Source organism: Panulirus ornatus, chromosome 24 (assembly GCF_036320965.1).
Source record: "Panulirus ornatus isolate Po-2019 chromosome 24, ASM3632096v1, whole genome shotgun sequence".
Lineage (NCBI taxonomy): Eukaryota > Metazoa > Arthropoda > Malacostraca > Decapoda > Palinuridae > Panulirus > Panulirus ornatus.
This window is the reverse complement of record NC_092247.1, coordinates 16290152-16313161: the sequence shown is the minus strand read 5'-3', so window position 1 is coordinate 16313161 and position 23010 is coordinate 16290152. Positions and strand designations below refer to the sequence as shown.

Below are 23010 nucleotides of genomic sequence, written 5' to 3'. Positions count from 1 at the left end.
GTAAATGCAAGGGTCTTGGACAATGGGGTGAGTAAGCAGTCTTTAAGGGGAGAGGGAACCTGGGAAGTGATTATGTTTTTGTTTGCTGAAGACACAGCATTGGCAACAGATTCGAGGGAGAAACTGCAATAGTAAATGTCTGAATTTGGGAAGGTAAGTGAAAGGAGGATGTTGAGAGTTAATGAGAATAAAAGCAATTTTATTAGGTCTAACAATGCAGAGAGACAGGTTAGTTGGTGTAAGCTTGAGTGGAGGAAATTTGGAGGAAGTGAAGTGTTTTAGATACCCAAGAGTGGACACGGCAGTGAATGGAACCACGATAGTGGAACCAAGTCAAAGGGTGGATGAGGGGGTGAAGGGTCTCAGGGCACTGAAGAATGAATGTATGGAAATAGAGGTCATTAAATGAGAGAATGAAAACGGTATGTTTTGAAGGTATAGTAGTCTCACTGATGTATCAATGCAAGGCATGTACTATAGATGAAAATGTGTAGAGGAGGGTGGATGTGTTGGAAATTAAATGTTTAAAGACAAAATGTGGTATGAGGTGGTTTGATGGAGTAAGTAATAAAAGGGAAAGGGAGAGGTGTAGTAACAAGAGCAGAGGAGGGTATGCAGAAATGGTGTGGACATATGGAGAGAATGAATGAGATGATGATGATACATGGGCCAGAAGTGTAGATACAAGGAAAAGGGGAGACCAATGTTGAGGTGCTTTTTGGAACTCTTTGCACATGCAGCATTAATAGCGCTTTATACCGCAAAAAAAAAATAACAAATCTTCGTAGGCATAAAAGTACAAAAAACAGCATTACACCATTAATCCCTTACTACCTCGGTAAGATTTTCTTTCCAATCCTGAAAATCTCAAGTTTTCCAGCTGTTTAAGAAATGTATTTAACTTTACAATTTCAGTCATCTGATAATAAGGAAAAGCACTTCAGAAGTATATCTCATAAACTACTGTCATTCTAAAATGTGCAGAATTTCTGCAATTCTGCCAGCATAACATGCTGAAAAGTTGAGGAGTAAGGCTTGTGTCAAGATAGTTGCAACTCCAAATGTTTTATAATCAATTTTACCTACACCAAAATCCTGGAGTGAAAAAGATTTTGTGTGATCGGGGCCTGAACATGCAGGAGGGTGAAAGGAGGGCAAGGAATAGAGTGAATTGGAGCGATGTGGTATACCGGGGTTGACGTGCTGTCAGTGGATTGAATCAAGGCATGTGAAGCGTCTGGGGTAAGCCATGGAAAGCTGTGTAGGTATGTATATTTGCGTGTGTGGACGTATGTATATACATGTGTATGGGGGGAGTTGGGCCATTTCTTTCGTCTGTTTCCTTGCGCTACCTTGCAAACGCGGGAGACAGCGACAAAGTATAATAAAATATAAATAAAAAAAGTTCTTTCAATAATCAGTGTGATTCACTGAAAATTTTTCTATTACAAAAAAATTATGCAGTCCATGGGGTATGAGAGGGGCCTGGGAAGAGAGTCAATTGTTGTTTGCTGATAATATAGCACTGGTGGCTGATTTCAGTGAGAAACTGCAGAAGTTGTGATTAAAGTTTGGGAGTGTGTGTGTGAAAGGAGAAAGTTGAGAGTGAATGTTTTTGGGTTCAGCAGGATAGAGGGACAAGTTAGTTGGGGTGTAAGTCTGAATGGAGAAAAACTGGAGGAAGTGAGTGTTTTAGATACCTGGGAATGGACATGGCAAGGAATGGAACCATGGAAGTGGAAGTAAGTTAAAGGGTGAGGGAGGGGGAAAGAGAAAACATTACCCAGGAGGGCAAAAATGGGTATTTTGAAGGAAGAGTATCCCCATCAATACTATATGGATGCAAGGCATGGGCAATAGAGGTAGTGTAAAGGAGGATGGATGTGTTAGAAATGAAGTGTTTATGAACAAAATGTGGTGTTAAGTGGTGTGATAAGCAAGTAATGAAAGAATACGAGAGATGTGTGGTAACTGAAAGAGTGTGGTTGAAAGAGCAAAGGAGGATGTGCTGAAATGGTTTGGAAATATGATGAGAATAGGTGAGGATAGGTTGACAAAGAGGATATATGTGTCAGAAGTGGAAGGAACAAGGAGAACAGGGAACCAAACTGGAAATGGAAGGATGGAGTGAAAAAGATTTTGAGTGATCACAGCCTGAAGATGCAGGAGGAATGAAAGACATGCACATGATAGAGTGAACTGGAATGATATGGTATAATGAGGCCTACATGCTGTCAAAGACTGAACCAGGGTATGTGAAATGTCCAGGGTAAACTACAGAAATAAAATATGATAAGTTCCCAAGTGCACCTTCATGTCATGATGACATTGTAAGGGGACATACAAGAATGAGACAGAAGATGTGGAACAGTCAGTTGATGGACAAGGAAGAGACATAGCTAAGAAGCCATTGGTAAACAAGCAATAATTCATAAACAGTTCCCTTTCTTATCTGCATAATAAAAATCTTATGACAGGCATGATGCCACAACCGTACACACAATCCCAAACACCGCCATCTGATATTGCTTGGATACCAATGATACCTTAGCTACATCTTCTTGTTTATCAACTGACTGTTCTAAAACTTCTATTTCCCCTAACAATAAGATCATTACATGAAAGTGCACTTTGGACCTTATCAAGTTTTATTTTCCTGCGGACGTGTGGTGTGAGGTGGTTTGATAGAGTAAGTAATGAAAGGATAAAAGACATGAGTGGCAATAAAAATGAGAGCATTGAGAGAAGGGAAGAGGGTGTGTTGAAATGGACTCGACATATGGATAGAATGAATGAGGAAAGAAAGACAAAGAGAATATATGTGTCAGAGGTGGAGGGAACTAGGAGAAACAGGAGACCAAATTGGAGGTGGAAGTATGAAGTGAAAAAGATTTTGAGCAACCAGGACCTGAATCTACAGGAGGGTGAGAGATGTGCAAGGATTAGAGTGAATTGGAACGAGGTGGTACAAGGGGGTTGATGTGCTTCCATCCATTCCCGTCGCCACCCTACCCCCCCCCCCCCCCCCCACACACACACACACACACACACACACACACACATGCGAGGTAGTGCTAGGAAAAGACAAAAAAGCCAGATTCGTTCACACTCAGTCTCTGGCTGTCATGTGTAATGCACCGAAACAACAGCTCCCTTTCCAGGTCCGGCCTTACAAAACTTTCCATGGTTTACTCCAGATGCTTCACATGCCCTGATTCATTCCACTGACAGTATGTCAATCCTGGTATACGATATCATTCCAATTCACTCTATTCCTTGCACTCCTTTCACCCTCCTGTATGTTCAGGCCCCGATAGCTCAAAATCTTTTTCACTCCATCTTTCCACCTCCCATATGATCTCCTGCTTCTCCTCATTCCCTCTACCTCTGACACATATACCCTCTTTTATTATAATTTGTATTGTTATTATTATTATTATTATTATTAATGGAAGTAAGGGGAGTGGGGGAGGAATGGGATGTATTTAGGGAATCAGTGATGGATTGCGCAAAAGATGCTTGTGGCATGAGAAGAGTGGGAGGTGGGTTGATTAGAAAGGGTAGTGAGTGGTGGGATGAAGAAGTAAGAGTATTAGTGAAGAGAAGAGAGAGGCATTTGGACGATTTTTGCAGGGAAAAAATGCAATTGAGTGGGAGATGTATAAAAGAAAGAGACAGGAGGTCAAGAGAAAGGTGCAAGAGGTGAAAAAAAGGGCAAATGAGAGTTGGGGTGAGAGAGTATCATTAAAGTTTAGGGAGAATAAAAAGATGTTCCAGAAGGAGGTAAATAAAGTGCATAAGACAAGGGAGCAAATGGGAACTTCAGTGAAGGGCGCAAATGGGGAGGTGATAACAAGTAGTAGTGGTGATGTGAGAAGGAGATGGAGTGAGTATTTTGAAGGTTTGTTGAATGTGTTTCATGATAGAGTGGCAGATATAGGGTGTTTTGGTCGAGGTGGTGTGCAAAGTGAGAGGGTTAGGGAAAATGATTTGGTAAACAGAGAAGAGGTAGTAAAAGCTTTGCGGAAGATGAAAGCCGGCAAGGCAGCAGGTTTGGATGGTATTGCAGTGGAATTTATTAAAAAAGGGGGTGACTGTATTGTTGACTGGTTGGTAAGGTTATTTAATGTATGTATGACTCATGGTGAGGTGCCTGAGGATTGGCAGAATGCATGCATAGTGCCATTGTACAAAGGCAAAGGGGATAAGAGTGAGTGCTCAAATTACAGAGGTATAAGTTTGTTGAGTATTCCTGGTAAAGTATATGGGAGGGTATTGATTGAGAGGGTGAAGGCATGTACAGAGCATCAGACTGGGGAAGAGCAGTGTGGTTTCAGAAGTGGTAGAGGATGTGTGGATCAGGTGTTTGCTTTGAAGAATGTATGTGAGAAATACTTAGAAAAGCAAATGGATTTGTATGTAGCATTTATGGATCTGGAGAAGGCATATGATAGAGCTGATAGAGATGCTCTGTGGAAGGTATTAAGAATATATGGTGTGGGAGGCAAGTTGTTAGAAGCAGTGAAAAGTTTTTATCGAGGATGTAAGGCATGTGTACGTGTAGGAAGAGAGGAAAGTGATTGGTTCTCAGTGAATGTAGGTTTGCGGCAGGGGTGTGTGATGTCTCCATGGTTGTTTAATTTGTTTATGGATGGGGTTGTTAGGGAGGTGAATGCAAGAGTTTTGGAAAGAGGGGTAAGTATGAAGTCTGTTGGGGATGAGAGAGCTTGGGAAGTGAGTCAGTTGTTGTTCGCTGATGATACAGCGCTGGTGGCTGATTCATGTGAGAAACTGCAGAAGCTGGTGACTGAGTTTGGTAAAGTGTGTGAAAGAAGAAAGTTAAGAGTAAATGTGAATAAGAGCAAGGTTATTAGGTACAGTAGGGTTGAGGGTCAAGTCAATTGGGAGGTGAGTTTGAATAGAGCAAAACTGGAGGAAGTGAAGTGTTTTAGATATCTGGGAGTGGATCTGGCAGCAGATGGAACCATGGAAGCGGAGGTGGATCATAGGGTGGGGGAGGGGGCGAAAATTCTGGGAGCCTTGAAGAATGTGTGGAAGTCGAGAACATTATCTCGGAAAGCAAAAATGGGTATGTTTGAAGGAATAGTGGTTCCAACAATGTTGTATGGTTGCGAGGCGTGGACTATGGATAGAGTTGTGCGCAGGAGGATGGATGTGCTGGAAATGAGATGTTTGAGGACAATGTGTGGTGTGAGGTGGTTTGATCGAGTAAGTAACGTAAGGGTAAGAGAGATGTGTGGAAATAAAAAGAGCGTGGTTGAGAGAGCAGAAGAGGGTGTTTTGAAATGGTTTGGGCACATGGAGAGAATGAGTGAGGAAAGATTGACCAAGAGGATATATGTGTCGGAGGTGGAGGGAACGAGGAGAAGAGGGAGACCAAATTGGAGGTGGAAAGATGGAGTGAAAAAGATTTTGTGTGATCGGGGCCTGAACATGCAGGAGGGTGAAAGGAGGGCAAGGAATAGAGTGAATTGGAGCGATGTGGTATACCGGGGCTGACGTGCTGTCAGTGGATTGAATCAAGGCATGTGAAGCGTCTGGGGTAAACCATGGAAAGCTGTGTAGGTATGTATATTTGCGTGTGTGGACGTATGTATATACATGTGTATGGGGGTGGGTTGGGCCATTTCTTTCGTCTGTTTCCTTGCGCTACCTCGCAAACGCGGGAGACAGCGACAAAGAAAAAAAAAAAAAAATTATTATTATTATTATTATTATTATTATTATATTATAACAGAGCATCAGATTGGGGGAAAGCAGTGTGGTTTCAGAAGTGGTAGAGGATGTGTGGATCAGGTGTTTGCTTTGAAGAATGTATGTGAGAAATACTTAGAAAAGCAAATGGATTTGTATGTAGCATTTATGGATCTGGAGAAAGCATATGATAGAGTTGATAGAGATGCTCTTTGGAAGGTATTCAGAATATATGGTGTGGTAGGCAAGTTGTTAGAAGCAGTGAAAAGTTTTTATCGAGGATGTAAGTCATGTGTACGTGTAGGAAGAGAGGAAAGTGATTGGTTCTCAGTGAATGCAGGTTTGCGGTAGGGATGTGTGATGTCTCCATGGTTGTTTAATTTGTTTATGGATGGGGTTGTTAGGGAGGTAAATGCCAAAGTTTTGGAAAGAGGGGCATGTATGCAGCCTGTTGTGGATGAGAGAGCTTGGGAAGTGAGTCAGTTGTTGTTCGCTGATGATACAGCACTGGTGGCTGATTCATGTGAGAAACTGCAGAAGCTGGTGACTGAGTTTGGTAAAGTGTGTGAAAGAAGAAAGTTAAGAGTAAATGTGAATAAGAACAAGGTTATTAGGTACAGTAGGGTTGAGGGTCAAGTCAATTGGGAGGTAAGTTTGAATGGAGAAAAACTGGAGGAAGTAAAGTGTTTTAGATATCTGGGAGTGGATCTGGAAGCGGATGGAACCATGGAAGCCTTCGGAAGTGAATCATAGGGTGGGGGAGGGGGTAAAAATTCTGGGAGCCTTGAAGAATGTTTGGAAGTCGAGAACATTATTTCGGAAAGCAAAAATGGGTATGTTTGAAGGAATGGTGGTTCCAACAATGTTGTATGGTTGCGAGGCGTGGGCTATGGATAGAGTTGTGCGCAGGAGGGTGGATGTGCTGGAAATGAGATGTTTGAGGACAATATGTGGTGTGAGGTGGTTTGATCGAGTAAGTAATGTAAGGGTAAGAGAGATGTGTGGAAATAAAAAGAGTGTGGTTGAGAGAGCAGAAGAGGGTGTTTTGAAATGGTTTAGTCACATGGAGAGAATGAGTGAGGAAAGATTGACCAAGAGGGTATATGTGTCGGAGGTGGAGGGAACGAGAAGTGGGAGACCAAATTGGAGGTGGAAAGATGGAGTGAAAAAGATTTTGAGTGATCGGGGCCTGAACATGCAGGAGGGTGAAAGGCATGCAAGGAATAGAGTGAATTGGAACGATGTGGTATACCGGGGTCGACGTGCTGTCAGTGGATTGAACCAGGGCATGTGAAGTGTCTGGGGTAAACCATGGAAAGTTCTGTGGGGAAGGGATGTGGAAAGGGAGCTGTGGTTTCAGTGCATTATTACATGGCAGCTAGAGACTGAGTGTGAACGAATGGGGCCTTTGTTGTATTCCTGGCGCTACATCGTGCACATGAGGGGGGAGGGGGTTGTTATTTCATGTGTGGCAGGGTGGCAATGGGAATGAATGAAGGCAGACAGTATGAATTATGTACATGTGTATATATGTATATGTCTGTGTGTGTGTGTATATATATATATATATGTATACATTGAGATGTATAGGTATGTATATTTGCGTGTGTGGACATATATGTATATACATGTGTATGTGGGTGGGTTGGGCCATTCTTTCGTCTGTTTCCTTGTGCTACCTCGCTAACGCGGGAGACAGCAACAAAGCAAAATAAATAAATAAATAAATATATGTATTTATCAATTTCATTATACTTACTCGCCGTCTCCCGCATCAGCAAGGTAGCGCAAGGAAACAGACAAGGAATGGCCTAACCCACCCACATACACATGCATATACATGAACTCCCATACACACACATATATATACATATACACATACATATATATACATGTACACATTCACACTTGCTGCCTTCATTCATTCCTGTTGCCACCCCACCAAACATGAAATAGCATCCCCCCCTCCAGCGGGGTTATGCCAAGAAAAGACAAAATAAGGCCACATTTGTTCACACTCAATCTCGAGCTGTCCTGGTTAATGCACCAAAACCACAAACATATTTATGAAAACAATTTATTAAAGCTACATGAGCTTTAACAAGTTAAACAGGCCTTTAATAACTTAGCAACATCTAAAAACATTCAATGATGGCACAGCCCTTAAGCATCTTGGTATGACCCTTAAGTACCAAGGGATGGCAACTGAGCGCAATGGTATGACTGCTGAGCATGACAGTACGACTCTCTTGGTACGATGTCGTGCCCTTTGACATGACCTCTCAGGGTCAGGTCAAAGGATATTCCAGCACACTCAAGGGTCAGAACATCTCACTCAAAAGATTGTACTGTAGTCCTCAAGGGGTATGCAGACCCACATCAGCCTGCATCACCAGCTGAGAGAGATAGATTGGAAACTAACAGGGCCTACACGCTCCCTGACTGGAGGGTCAGGGGTTATTAATCACTAATGACCCAGGTGATTACATGTTGCAGCCATTCATTGTAGTGTAACAGCTGGCCTAAACTGGGCCTTGCTATCTCATTACAAAGAAATCCTGGTAAGACCTGGGATTACCTACCCCCTTCCCCCAGTTGGGTCTGAGGAGGGATTACAGACAGTGGATTTATCCAATGACTAAGTTATGTTACATTCCATCTCCTTTCTCTGATTTTTTCATATAATATGATTGTAACCTTCACTCCAGCTTCTGTTTCATATAACTGCTTTTGATTCAAAATTGTGCCTATAGGTAAACAGTGACCACATCAATCTAATATGTTTCAAATTCACATACATGTGAACTGCTACTAGTGTTTGTATGTGATGTGTTCCCCTCCATACTTCTTGGATTATATGACACCTCTGGAGTGATCACTGCCCATGACCATTTAAGGGTGCGCCAAGCATTGAGATCATTTTTGTAGAATTACGAACTACTTTTGTCCCAGACATCATGTAAGAGTGTCAAGTGGTGCTCAATAGACACAAGTTCTATCCAGGACTTTGGTTCAAACCATGGCCCTGGTAGCATGATAGGAAGCAAGGTGCCCACCATACCATGGTGTCTGTCAAAGACTGGCACAGGGAAGAACTAGTGACAACTTTTATGATATCACTAGAACTTTCTTAAGTTTTACCTCTCTCCCTCCAACATTTTCAAGGTGCTGCAGTCATCGCACAAGGAGTGAATTTTAAAAGCATCACTTATTCCTCACTTCCCATCCCATCCCTCTTCCTGAATAGTGATCTCTCTCTCTCTCATTTATACCTCAGGTATGTATACTTGGGAGGCAGGCCCAACCTTGACATTAGACAATACAGTGATACATGACCATGACTCCTGCTGATACATGGTTCATGCTGTTCCAGCGTTTAGTCACTGAAATAAAAGAAAGAGAAGGTTTGCAGCACCCACCACTTCTATTACTTGTAGTTGCCTTCTGTGACATGCAGGGAACACAAAAGATGACTTCCTTCTTCCCTCTCCCCGAGGATAGGGTGTTCAGGATTAACACTTAGTGATATATTCACTAATGTGCAATACATGAACTCATTCATGATGTTCACTGTCCTCATTACTATAAACATCATATGCTGATTCATGGTAACTGTAACTGATTTGTTCACTGCTGTACTTCATATATTGATTGGGAATCATAAGAGGTAATAGCATAAAACCTAAGAGCAATGAATTTATATAAATGATGGTGAAATCTGTGCACTGAAAGATGTTTAAAACAACTAAGTGGAGATAGAAAAATTAAGTACACAGTGAAGCAAGAATCCAGAAAACAGGATGGTGTTAGGATTCTAAACAAACATAGAAGCCTTGTGAGGGTGTAGTATAGCAAGATCTCTCAGAGGCACCTCTGCTACTTCCATCACTAATCTCAGAGCACATCATATGAACAGAAACCCACAACTATTCATGAGAAGCTACGGAGGACCACAGGGTCATATTCATTTTTGGAAATTGTAGCCTATATGAAGAAAAAATTATCCTTCATCCCCACTCACAGTAACCTCCACACCTTGGTGCACTTTTCACTCAACACTGGATGATGTATTCATCACGAACAACTTAAAGCAAAGATCCAACAGGAAAATGTAGCCCTATTTCTAAGTCTCTAATGATCTCTTTAACATTCTGAACCTTTGTGATACTGCATATATATAAAAAGACAAAGGGGAGTGACCCTACAGAGGAAGCAGACTCATTCATGCTCTACAGATACCCCTGCTGATGGAAAATATCAATATATCATAAAATCACCTTTAGATGCTGAAGTTGCTCCAGGAGAAAAATCTGAGGGGGAATTTACTGGTGTGAGAGGTGATTTTTTCTTATCCAACCCAAATGATGCAAAGAAATTCTCAGACTCGTCCTTTAACTTTTCTGGAAGCCCTGGAAGATAAGGGATTCTCAAAATTCAAAATATAGAGCATAATACCCAAAGAAAAAAATTAATGTTACCATTCACACACACAATTTAATACCATCATTTTGCACTACCACTTTTTACATTCTTATAGAGTAAAAAATTCATGCAGATGGGATTTTCTTCCTTAAAATGACTAACTTGGCACAGGCAAAACATTCCCCAATCAAGGATATCTTGGATGAAAGAAAAGTAAAAGGCAAAGAAAGTAGAAATCAATCAAGGTACTGCAAGTGTCTGTAGACCTAACTTTTACCAAAAGAAAGGTTATATGAAGAGGGAAAGACAAAAGAAGGAAGAAATTTCCATAGATTAGCTGTTCGAGGGAAGAAAGAGGTATCAAAAAAGTTACACAGAAACTATGGAAAGCAGCAGCAAAACGTCTGTCAAGGGTCCAAACCCTGGGGGTTTGGACACATGCAGACACCTTACATAAACAATGGACAAATAATATCTATAAAAAAGAAAGAGCAGCAACACTGCATTATAATAAAAGGGAAGGTTGAAGAGTGGTGATATCAGGAGAATCAATGAGGCAGAAGGCTTTTGATTCCACTCTAGTTAACAGAGAGGTAGAGAGCCACTCTGGATGTGTGAGCAGTATTCCATTCTTGGTTATATAAAACCCTTGTAGATATGAAAGAGTTGCTGACAAGAAAAATAACTGAAGCACCTATGCAATATTCCTAGCTCTTGGGAAACAGACAGAGTAGAGGATATTGGTTTTGCCCAACATGTTTCTGAGAAAGGAAATATGATCAGAATGAGAAAGAGAATAAGTATAAAGGGGAAGACAAATGCAGTATATAAAGTGGAACAACCATCAGCATATGAGTGAACAGGGTTAGAATAGAAGAGAGAAAATCATTTATTGAGAGAAGAAAGAGAGCAAGCAATACAACAGAACCCTGTGGAACTTAATTACTGATAGGAAAGGAAGGGAAAGTTGTTCCTTGACAAATGTGATAGAATGGGCAGAGAGGAAACTATGCATTAGAACAGAGAGAAGCAGTGAAACCACAGGAAGGGAGTTCAGAGAGCAGAGACTTATGCCATACCTTGTCAAAGGCTTTGGAGATGTTGAGCATTACAACAAAAGTTTCACCAAAATCCCTGAGAGAGGAGGACCAGAGGAAAGTCACAGAGGATGGAAGATTATCAGTAAACCTAGCTCTGTGAAATCCATACAAGTTGTCTGACAGAGCAGCAGAAGTGAGAACTATCAACAATATCTGAAAGGGTTAGAATAGTCTCCTTTCTTGGGGATGGGTTGTACCTTGGAGTACTTCTAAGCAGAAGGGAAAGTCTGGGATTTCAGACAGAGGCAAAATAGATGAACAAGGACTGGTGCTAGCAAAGAAGCACACTCTCTTAGAACCCAAAAGAGGTATGTCATCTGAGCCTTATGCTTTGTCCATCTGAACCTAGGAGAGTACTTCAGCTGAAAGCCCCAGCACAAGGAGAACATAGGAGATGGCATAGTTTATTGGGATAATATGGGTGGTGGAGGATTAAAAGCTAAATCATCCATAGTTGACTTAGTGGGAAATAAGGTACCAAAGAGAGCTGCTTTATCAGCTGGAGAGTTAACAAAGTATTCATTAGGTCTTAAAAAAGAAGAAAGCTTGAATTACAGCTGTTGAAGATGCTTTTGGTTAAGAATAAAAAAAGATTTGTCTGTAAAAGAAGTCAATTCAGCACACTTTCTTGTTAGGAAAGTGCATGTGGCTCTTGAAGAACAGCTACACAATGATTCTGAGCCAAAATGAAAACAAGAGTGTGTTCGGTACATCCCAACCCTGACACAATAAACAAGAGAGAAAGAGCAAGTAATTTGTAAAAAGATGGAATGCAGGACTTCATCCCAGCCAAGATAATCTCTGCAAGGCAAGAAGCACAAAAAAAGGAATCCCGACTTGAGAAGCAGTACCCATCCCAGGGGAAGTCAATAAAGAAGTTGTGCATGGATAACCTTTACGCTCTCCCATCCAAATTGCCAAAGTTAGCATTTCAAGGGAGGGGGGGAAATAGAGTATGAATGAGCCCAATTAAAATCTATAGAAATAAGATTCTGGTTTGGAGATCCTGTGGAGGCAGAAATGGTGTATGGATAGTTGGAGGGTTTGGAGAAAAAAAAAAGTTAAGTCTGTTAGGAAAGTGGTAATCATCAAAAATATATCTTCGAAAGGAAAATTCCCATATCAAAAACATATAATCTTCTTGGAAGCACCAAGTGACAAATTCGAAAAGTTACCATCCCTGACAGTAACTCAAGTTAGTGAAATGCACACATTCAAAATTAAAGGTCACTGTGACCTCTGGTGTACAAAACAACAGAGGTCAGTAATGTTTGATCTGGTCCTGATATTTGTTCTTAAAGAACCTAAATGATTTACAATTCATGAAAAAATAAACATTTGTTCTTATGCATATGGAAGGAGGAGAAGTCAAGATGAAAAGAGAATATTTTAGATGATTAAATGCTTTGGCAGTTTTGATGAAAGGAAGCAAATCCTCTTGTAATGGATTTGAATGTAGAGGAGAGCACTATGATAGCTGAGGGTATAACTGGGAGACATGGGGTTAACATTATCAATGATACTGGAAACACTTCCCAAGTATAAAAATAAAGGTCCAGAGATAAGTATACAAGAATGAGTGAGGTATGAGGTCAACATACTACGAGTTCATATATATATGCTGAGTAATAGGCATGCTGGCTGTTTTAGTAGCTTAGCATACAGACATGATGTAAACAGAAGCATGATGAGAAGATTCATTCTTCAGCACAAGATGAATGTGCATTGCACCAAAGACGAATACAACAGGACCGAACCAGATGTCAACATAAAATGTTGAGATAAACTATGTGATGCTACTACGTTTGTGAATCAAAAACCATTGCAACACAAACCTCGTCAGGTAGTAGTGTCCCGCAGTGTATCGAGACAGACTTCCCCAGAACTTTTTAAAGGGGAAGTAAGTGTTTATAGTTGTGTTACTGGAGTGATAGTTTTCATACATGGTGCTTTGACAAGAAAATAGTGAAATTGGAAAAAATGTAGCTTAGACATTGAAGCTTATTGATACAGTGGTTAAATTGATGAGAACTACTATTGACTTTTGTGTAAATAAATTAAACATTTCCTTTTTCCATAGCCAGAGGTTGAACCATTATGTGACATTCATTTTTTTCTTTTCATTTCAAGCTAGAAGTTTCAGTTTTCTAAATTGTTTCTTACATTTTTCATATGTATATGTGTGGATGTAACCAAGATGTGAAAAAAGGAGAGATAGGTAGTATGTTTGAGGAAAGGAACCTGGATGTTTTGGCTCTGAGTGAAACGAAGCTCAAGGGTGAAGGGGAAGAGTGGTTTGGGAATGTCTTGGGAGTAAAGTCAGGGGTTAGTGAGAGGACAAGAGCATGGGAAGGAGTAGCACTACTCCTGAAACAGGAGTTGTGGGAGTACGTGATAGAATGTAAGAAAGTAAATTCTCGATTAATATGGGTAAAACTGAAAGTTGATGGAGAGAGATGGGTGATTATTGGTGCATATGCACCTGGGCATGAGAAGAAAGATCATGAGAGGCAAGTGTTTTGGGAGCAGCTGAATGAGTGTGTTAGTGGTTTTGATGCACGAGACCGGGTTATAGTGATGGGTGATTTGAATGCAAAGGTGAGTAATGTGGCAGTTGAGGGAATAATTGGTATACATGGGGTGTTCAGTGTTGTAAATGGAAATGGCGAAGAGCTTGTAGATTTATGTGCTGAAAAAGGACTGATGATTGGGAATACCTGGTTTAAAAAGCGAGATATACATAAGTATACTTATGTAAGTAGGAGAGATGGCCAGAGACCGTTATTGGATTATGTGTTAATTGACAGGTGCGCGAAAGAGAGACTTTTGGATGTTAATGTGCTGAGAGGTGCAACTGGAGGGATGTCTGATCATTATCTTGTGGAGGCTAAGGTGAAGATTTGTATGGGTTTTCAGAAAAAAAGAGTGAATGTTGGGGTGAAGAGGGTGGTGAGAGTAAGTGAGCTTGGGAAGGAGACTTGTGTGAGGAAGTACCAGGAGAGACTGAGTACAGAATGGAAAAAGGTGAGAACAATGGAAGTAAAGGGAGTGGGGGAGGAATGGGATGTATTTAGGGAATCAGTGATGGATTGCGCAAAAGATGCTTGTGGCATGAGAAGAGTGGGAGGTGGGTTGATTAGAAAGGGTAGTGAGTGGTGGGATGAAGAAGTAAGAGTATTAGTGAAAGAGAAGAGAGAGGCATTTGGACGATTTTTGCAGGGAAAAAATGCAGTTGAGTGGGAGACGTATAAAAGAAAGAGGCAGGAGGTCAAGAGAAAGGTGCAAGAGGTGAAAAAAAGGGCAAATGAGAGTTGGGGTGAGAGAGTATCATTAAATTTTAGGGAGGATAAAAAGATGTTCTGGAAGGAGGTAAATAAAGTGCGTAAGACAAGGGAGCAAATGGGAACTTCAGTGAAGGGCGCAAATGGGGAGGTGATAACAAGTAGTGGTGATGTGAGAAGGAGATGGAGTGAGTATTTTGAAGGTTTGTTGAATGTGTTTGATGATAGAGTGGCAGATATATGGTGTTTCGGTCGAGGTGGTGTGCAAAGTGAGAGGGTTAGGGAAAATGATTTGGTAAACAGAGAAGAGGTAGTAAAAGCTTTGCGGAAGATGAAAGCCGGCAAGGCAGCAGGTTTGGATGGTATTGCAGTGGAATTTATTAAAAAAGGGGGTGACTGTATTGTTGACTGGTTGGTAAGGTTATTTAATGTATGTATGACTCACGGTGAGGTGCCTGAGGATTGGAGGAATGCGTGCATAGTGCCATTGTACAAAGGCAAAGGGGATAAGAGTGAGTGCTCAAATTACAGAGGTATAAGTTTGTTGAGTATTCCTGGTAAATTATATGGGAGGGTATTGATTGAGAGGGTGAAGGCATGTACAGAGCATCAGATTGGGGAAGAGCAGTGTGGTTTCAGAAGTGGTAGAGGATGTGTGGATCAGGTGTTTGCTTTGAAGAATGTATGTGAGAAATACTTAGAAAAGCAAATGGATTTGTATGTAGCATTTATGGATCTGGAGAAGGCATATGATAGAGTTGATAGAGATGCTCTGTGGAAGGTATTAAGAATATATGGTGTGGGAGGCAAGTTGTTAGAAGCAGTGAAAAGTTTTTATCGAGGATGTAAGGCATGTGTACGCGTAGGAAGAGAGGAAAGTGATTCGTTCTCAGAGAATGTAGGTTTGCGGCAGGGGTGTGTGATGTCTCCATGGTTGTTTAATTTGTTTATGGATGGGGTTGTTAGGGAGGTGAATGCAAGAGTTTTGGAAAGAGGGGCAAGTATGAAGTCTGTTGGGGATGAGAGAGCTTGGGAAGTGAGTCAGTTGTTGTTCGCTGATGATACAACGCTGGTGGCTGATTCATGTGAGAAACTGCAGAAGCTGGTGACTGAGTTTGGTAAAGTGTGTGAAAGAAGAAAGTTAAGAGTAAATGTGAATAAGAGCAAGGTTATTAGGTACAGTAGGGTTGAGGGTCAAGTCAATTAGGAGGTGAGTTTGAATGGAGAAAAACTGGAGGAAGTGAAGTGTTTTAGATATCTGGGAGTGGATCTGGCAGCGGATGGAACCATGGAAGTGGAAGTGGATCATAGGGTGGGGGAGGGGGCGAAAATTCTGGGAGCCTTGAAGAATGTGTGGAAGTCGAGAACATTATCTCGGAAAACAAAAATGGGTATGTTTGAAGGAATAGTGGTTCCAACAATGTTGTATGGTTGCGAGGCGTGGGCTATGGATAGAGTTGTGCGCAGGAGGATGGATGTGCTGGAAATGAGATGTTTGAGGACAATGTGTGGTGTGAGGTGGTTTGATCGAGTAAGTAACGTAAGGGTAAGAGAGATGTGTGGAAATAAAAAGAGCGTGGTTGAGAGAGCAGAAGAGGGTGTTTTGAAATGGTTTGGGCACATGGAGAGAATGAGTGAGGAAAGATTGACCAAGAGGATATATGTGTCGGAGGTGGAGGGAACGAGGAGAAGAGGGAGACCAAATTGGAGGTGGAAAGATGGAGTGAAAAAGATTTTGTGTGATTGGGGCCTGAACATGCAGGAGGGTGAAAGGAGGGCAAGGAATAGAGTGAATTGGAGCGATGTGGTATACCGGGGTTGACGTGCTGTCAATGGATTGAATCGGGGCATGTGAAGCGTCTGGGGTAAACCATGGAAAGCTGTGTAGGTATGTATATTTGCGTGTGTGGACGTATGTATATACATGTGTATGGGGGTGGGTTGGGCCATTTCTTTCGTCTGTTTCCTTGCGCTACCTCGCAAACGCGGGAGACAGCGACAAAGCAAAAAAAAAAAAAAAAAATGTATGTGTGTGTGTGTGTATATGTGCGTGTGTGTGTGTATGTGTGTGTATGTGTATATATATATATGTATATTATCCCTGGGGATAGGGGTGAAAGAATACTTCCCACGCATTCCTCGTGTGTCGTAGAAAGCGATTAGAGGGGACGGAAGCGGGGGGCCAGAAATCCTCCCCTCCTTGTATTTTTTTAACTTTCTAAAATGGGAAACAGAAGAAAGTCACGCGGGGAGTGCTCATACTCCTCGAAGGCTCAGATTGGGGTGCCTAAATGTATGTGGATGTAACCAAGATGTGAAAAAAGGAGAGATAGGTAGTATGTTTGAGGAAAGGAACCTGGATGTTTTGGCTCTGAGTGAAACGAAGCTCAAGGGTGAAGGGGAAGAGTGGTTTGGGAATGTCTTGAGAGTAAAGTCAAGGGTTAGTGAGAGGACAAGAGCAAGGGAAGGAGTAGCAGTACTCCTGAAACAGGAGTTGTGGGAGTAAGTGATAGAATGTAAGAAAGTAAATTCCCGATTAATATGGGTAAAACTGAAAGCTGATGGAGAGAGATGGGTGATTATTGGTGCATATGCACCTGGGCATGAGAAGAAAGATCATGAGAGGCAAGTGTTTTGGGAGCAGCTGAATGAGTGTGTTAGTGGTTTTGATGCACGAGACCGGGTTATAGTGATGGGTGATTTGAATGCAAAGGTGAGTAATGTGGCAGTTGAGGGAATAATTGGTATACATGGGGTGTTCAGTGTTGTAAATGGAAATGGTGAAGAGCTTGTAGATTTATGTGCTGAAAAAGGACTGATGATTGGGAATACCTGGTTTAAAAAGCGAGATATACATAAGTATACTTATGTAAGTAGGAGAGATGGCCAGAGAGCGTTATTGGATTACGTGTTAATTGACAGGCGCGCGAAAGAGAGACTTTTGGATGTTAAAGTGCTGAGAGGTGCAACTGGAGGGATGTCTGATCATTATCTTGTGGAGGCTAAGGTGAAGATTTGTATGGGTTTTCAGAAAAGAAGAGTGAATGTTGGGGTGAAGAGGGTGGTGAGAGTAAGTGAGCTTGGGAAGGAGACTTGTGTGAGGAAGTACCAGGAGAGACTGAGTACAGAATGGAAAAAGGTGAGAACAATGGAAGTAAGGGGAGTGGGGGAGGAATGGGATGTATTTAGGGAATCAGTGATGGATTGCGCAAAAGATGCTTGTGGCATGAGAAGAGTGGGAGGTGGGTTGATTAGAAAGGGTAGTGAGTGGTGGGATGAAGAAGTAAGAGTATTAGTGAAAGAGAAGAGAGAGGCATTTGGACGATTTTTGCAGGGAAAAAATGCAGTTGAGTGGGAGACGTATAAAAGAAAGAGACAGGTGGTCAAGAGAAAGGTGCAAGAGGTGAAAAAAAGGGCAAATGAGAGTTGGGGTGAGAGAGTATCATTAAATTTTAGGGAGGATAAAAAGATGTTCTGGAAGGAGGTAAATAAAGTGCGTAAGACAAGGGAGCAAATGGGAACTTCAGTGAAGGGCGCAAATGGGGAGGTGATAACAAGTAGTGGTCATGTGAGAAGGAGATGGAGTGAGTATTTTGAAGGTTTGTTGAATGTGTTTGATGATAGAGTGGCAGATATAGGGTGTTTCGGTCGAGGTGGTGTGCAAAGTGAGAGGGTTAGGGAAAATGATTTGGTAAACAGAGAAGAGGTAGTAAAAGCTTTGCGGAAGATGAAAGCCGGCAAGGCAGCAGGTTTGGATGGTATTGCAGTGGAATTTATTAAAAAAGGGGGTGACTGTATTGTTGACTGGTTGGTAAGGTTATTTAATGTATGTATGACTCACGGTGAGGTGCCTGAGGATTGGAGGAATGCGTGCATAGTGCCATTGTACAAAGGCAAAGGGGATAAGAGTGAGTGCTCAAATTACAGAGGTATAAGTTTGTTGAGTATTCCTGGTAAATTATATGGGAGGGTATTGACTGAGAGGGTGAAGGCATGTACAGAGCATCAGATTGGGGAAGAGCAGTGTGGTTTCAGAAGTGGTAGAGGATATGTGGATCAGGTGTTTGCTTTGAAGAATGTATGTGAGAAATACTTAGAAAAGCGAATGGATTTGTATGTAGCATTTATGGATCTGGAGAAGGCATATGATAGAGTTGATAGAGATGCTCTGTGGAAGGTATTAAGAATATATGGTGTGGGAGGCAAGTTGTTAGAAGCAGTGAAAAGTTTTTATCAAGGATGTAAGGCATGTGTACGTGTAGGAAGAGAGGAAAGTGATTGGTTCTCAGTGAATGTAGGTTTGTGGCAGGGGTGTGTGATGTCTCCATGGTTGTTTAATTTGTTTATGGATGGGGTTGTTAGGGAGGTGAATGCAAGAGTTTTGGAAAGAGGGGCAAGTATGAAGTCTGTTGGGGATGAGAGAGCTTGGGAAGTGAGTCAGTTGTTGTTCGCTGATGATACAGCGCTGGTGGCTGATTCATGTGAGAAACTGCAGAAGCTGGTGACTGAGTTTGGTAAAGTGTGTGAAAGAAGAAAGTTAAGAGTAAATGTGAATAAGAGCAAGGTTATTAGGTACAGTAGGGTTGAGGGTCAAGTCAATTGGGAGGTGAGTTTGAATGGAGAAAAACTGGAGGAAGTGAAGTGTTTTAGATATCTGGGAGTGGATCTGGCAGCGGATGGAACCATGGAAGCGGAAGTGGATCATAGGGTGGGGGAGGGGGCGAAAATTCTGGGAGCCTTGAAGAATGTGTGGAAGTCGAGAACATTATCTCGGAAAGCAAAAATGGGTATGTTTGAAGGAATAGTGGTTCCAACAATGTTGTATGGTTGCGAGGCGTGGGCTATGGATAGAGTTGTGCGCAGGAGGATGGATGTGCTGGAAATGAGATGTTTGAGGACAATGTGTGGTGTGAGGTGGTTTGATCGAGTAAGTAACGTAAGGGTAAGAGAGATGTGTGGAAATAAAAAGAGCGTGGTTGAGAGAGCAGAAGAGGGTGTTTTGAAATGGTTTGGGCACATGGAGAGAATGAGCGAGGAAAGATTGACAAAGAGGATATATGTGTCAGAGGTGGAGGGAACGAGAAGTGGGAGACCAAATTGGAGGTGGAAAGATGGAGTGAAAAAGATTTTGTGTGATCGGGGCCTGAACATGCAGTAGGGTGAAAGGAGGGCAAGGAATAGAGTGAATTGGAGCGATGTGGTATACCGGGGTTGACGTGCTGTCAGTGGATTGAATCGGGGCATGTGAAGCGTCTGGGGTAAACCATGGAAAGCTGTGTAGGTATGTATATTTGCGTGTGTGGACGTATGTATATACATGTGTATGGGTGTGGGTTGGGCCATTTCTTTCGTCTGTTTCCTTGCGCTACCTCGCAAACGCGGGAGACAGCGACAAAGCAAAAAAAAAAGAAAAAAAAAACTATGATTACATTTGTGTTCAATCTACGTAACTAATTAATCAATGAACACAACAAATTAAACCTTGCTAGCTGTAACATCCTTCCCTCATGCATTTTTTTGGTCACAAATGAACTTATAAACAATATTACTAGGATGTCATAGAAGACTTATCAATAACAATGTAGGCTGTGTATTCTACTACTATATCTAATAAATGAGTGATGAATATGTTTTTGTCATACTGGAAGAATATTTGTTTCACTGTGAAAGTGCAGAGTATGTGTGGTTGCTGGGCAGTCAGTGATTGTTCTAAGTGCTCTCTTTTGTGTGATTTGCAGCTTTATTTTATTTGCTTTTGTTGGAAGACCAAGCAGGTAAGGGATAGTTCAGTGGAGCAGATGAACTGTCTGTAGAAGATACCTGTTTTCTGTTTATCATCATCATTGTGCAAATCTGGTGTCTGGTAAGTGTTCTGAGGGCATTTAGACTGTGTACTGCCTCTGTGCTGATGTTACAGCGGTGGAATGCACTGTCAACTCCTACTGCCACACATTATGTGGGATGGGAAATGTGGTTGGTTGAAGCCATCTAGGATGTGCTGTATGAGGTCAGTGTGCAGAATGGTGGTAGACTAGTTGGGTCTGAAGCTGTGCTGTGTAGGTGAGAATGGGATATTTTACTTGATTCTGGATATTGAAGACAAGATTGATAATGAGCAGGAGGAGGAGGAGGAGGAGGAGAAGGTGGTTGGTCTGGAGGGCTTTAAAACTGATAACATCTCAGCAAGTTTCAATTGTTAGGGACTTTGTTGTATACACAGGGGTGGATGAAGAAGGTTTTGAAGATGTATGTGGGTGCATGGACTGCAGAAGGGCAAAAGTGTTTTATGAGAAAGATTATTATGCTGTCAGGACCTGCTGCATGAAAATTCTTTTATGGAGCAAAAAAAGAAATAGCTTCATTCATTCACATGCATTTTCTAAAAGTTACCTGTAATGAACCAAAACCACAGCCCCCTATCAACAACCAAGCTCCACAAACCATTCCTCTGGCCACTTCATATACCCTACTTCAGTTCAATGACAGTATGACACCATTTCACTTTATTTTGTGCATGACTTGTACCCTCCTCCATGTACAGGCCCCTAGCACTCAGAACTTTTTTCACTGTATTCTTCCCTCTCCAATTCAGTCTCCCCTTCTCCTTTGTCTCCAATTCTAACGCATACATGTTCCATGTTAACCTCTTCTCACTCATTTTCTCCATGTGTCCAAACCTTTTCAGCACATCCTCTTCAGCTCTCTTAACCATAATTTTTTAACTACCACACCTCTCTTTTACCCTATAATTTCTCAATCAATCAATCCTGGCGGAATGCTTGCATAGTTCCATTGTACAAAGGCAAAGGGGATAAGAGTGAGTGCTCAAATTACAGAGGTATAAGTTTGTTGAGTATTCCTGGGAAATTATATGAGAGGGTGAAGGCATGTACAGAGCATCAGACTGGGGAAGAGCAGTGTGATTTCAGAAGTGGTAGAGGATGTGTGGATCAGGTGTTTGCTTTGAAGAATGTATGTGAGAAATACTTAGAAAAGCAAATGGATTTGTATGTAGCATTTATGGGTCTGGAGAAGGCATATGATAGAGTTGATAGAGATGCTCTGTGGAAGGTATTAAGAATATATGGTGTGGGAAGACGTGAAAAGTTGGTAAGTTGTTGGAAGAAGTGAAAAGTTTTTATCGAGGATGTAAGGCATGTGTACATGTAGAAAAAGAGGAAAGTGATTGGTTCTCAGTGAATGTTGGTTTGCGGCAGGGGTGCGTGATGTCTCCATGGTTGTTCAATTTGTTTATGGATGGGGTTGTTAGGGAGGGGAATGCAAGAGTTTTGGAAAGAGGGGCAAGTATGCAGTCTGTTGTGGATGAGAGAGCTTAGGAAGCGAGTCAGTTGTCGTTCACTGATGATACAGCGCTGGTGGCTGATTAGGGTGTGAAACTGCAGAAGCTGGTGACTGAGTTTGGTAAAGTGTATGAAAGAAGAAAGCTGAGAGTAAATGTGAATAAGAGTAAGGTAATTAGGTACAATAGGGTTGAGGGACAAGTCAACTGGGAGGTAAGTTTGAATGGAGAAAAACTGGAGGAAGTGAAGTGTTTTAGATATCTGGGAGTGGATTTGGCAGCGGATAGAACCATAGAAACGGAAGTGAATCATAGGGTGGGGGAGGGGGCGAAAGTTCTGGGAGCATTGAAAATGTGTGGAAGTTGAGAACATTATCTTGGAAAGCAAAAATGGGTATGTTTGAAGAAATAGTGGTTCCAACAATGTTATATGGTTGCGAGGCGTGGCCTATAGATAAAGTTGTTTTGAGGAGGGTGGATGTACTGGAAATGAGATGTTTGAGGACAAAATGTGGTGTGAGGTGGTTTGATCGAGTGAGTAATGAAAGGGTAAGAGAGATGTGTGGAAATAAAAAGAGTGTGGTTGAGAGAGCAGAAGAGAGTGTTTTGAAATGGTTTGGTCACATGGAGAGAATGAGCGAGGAAAGATTGACAAAGAGGATATATGTGTCAGAGGTGGAGGGAACGAGAAGTGGGATACCAAATTGGAGGTGGAAAGATGGAGTGAAAAAGATTTTGAGTGATCGGTGTCTGAACATGCAGGAGGGTGAAAGGTGTGCAAGGAATAGAGTGAATTGGAACGATGTGGTATACCGGGGTCAACGTGCTGTGAATGGATTGAACCAGGGCATGTGAAGCATCTGGGGTAAACCATAGAAAGTTTTGTGGGGCCTGGATGTGGAAAGGGAGCTGTGGTTTTGGTGCATTATACATGACAGCTAAAGACTGAGTGTGAACTAATGTGGCCTTTGTTGTCTTTTTCTTGTGCTACCTAGCGCACATGTGGGGGGAAGGGGTTTTCATTTCATGTTTGGTGGGGTGGCAATGGAAATGAATTAGGACAGAATTTTGAATTATGTACATGTGTATATATGTATATGTCTGTGTGTGTATATATATGTATACGTTGAGATGTTTTTTTTTTTTTTTTTTTTTTTTTTTTTTTTTTTTTTTATATACTTTGTCGCTGTCT

The 23010-nt window shown here is 41.7% G+C and overlaps 1 protein-coding gene across 2 annotated transcripts in view; it reads right to left on the bottom strand.

Annotated features, from left to right (window-relative positions):
• Positions 1 to 23010, bottom strand: part of LOC139757124 (uncharacterized) — a 459373-nt gene that overhangs the window by 384441 nt on the left and 51922 nt on the right. For both annotated transcript variants that reach the window (XM_071677224.1, XM_071677223.1), the window contains exon 3: positions 9993 to 10124. In XM_071677224.1, the coding sequence (XP_071533325.1) occupies positions 9993 to 10124 (132 nt within the window). The remainder of the gene's footprint in view (positions 1 to 9992; positions 10125 to 23010) is intronic.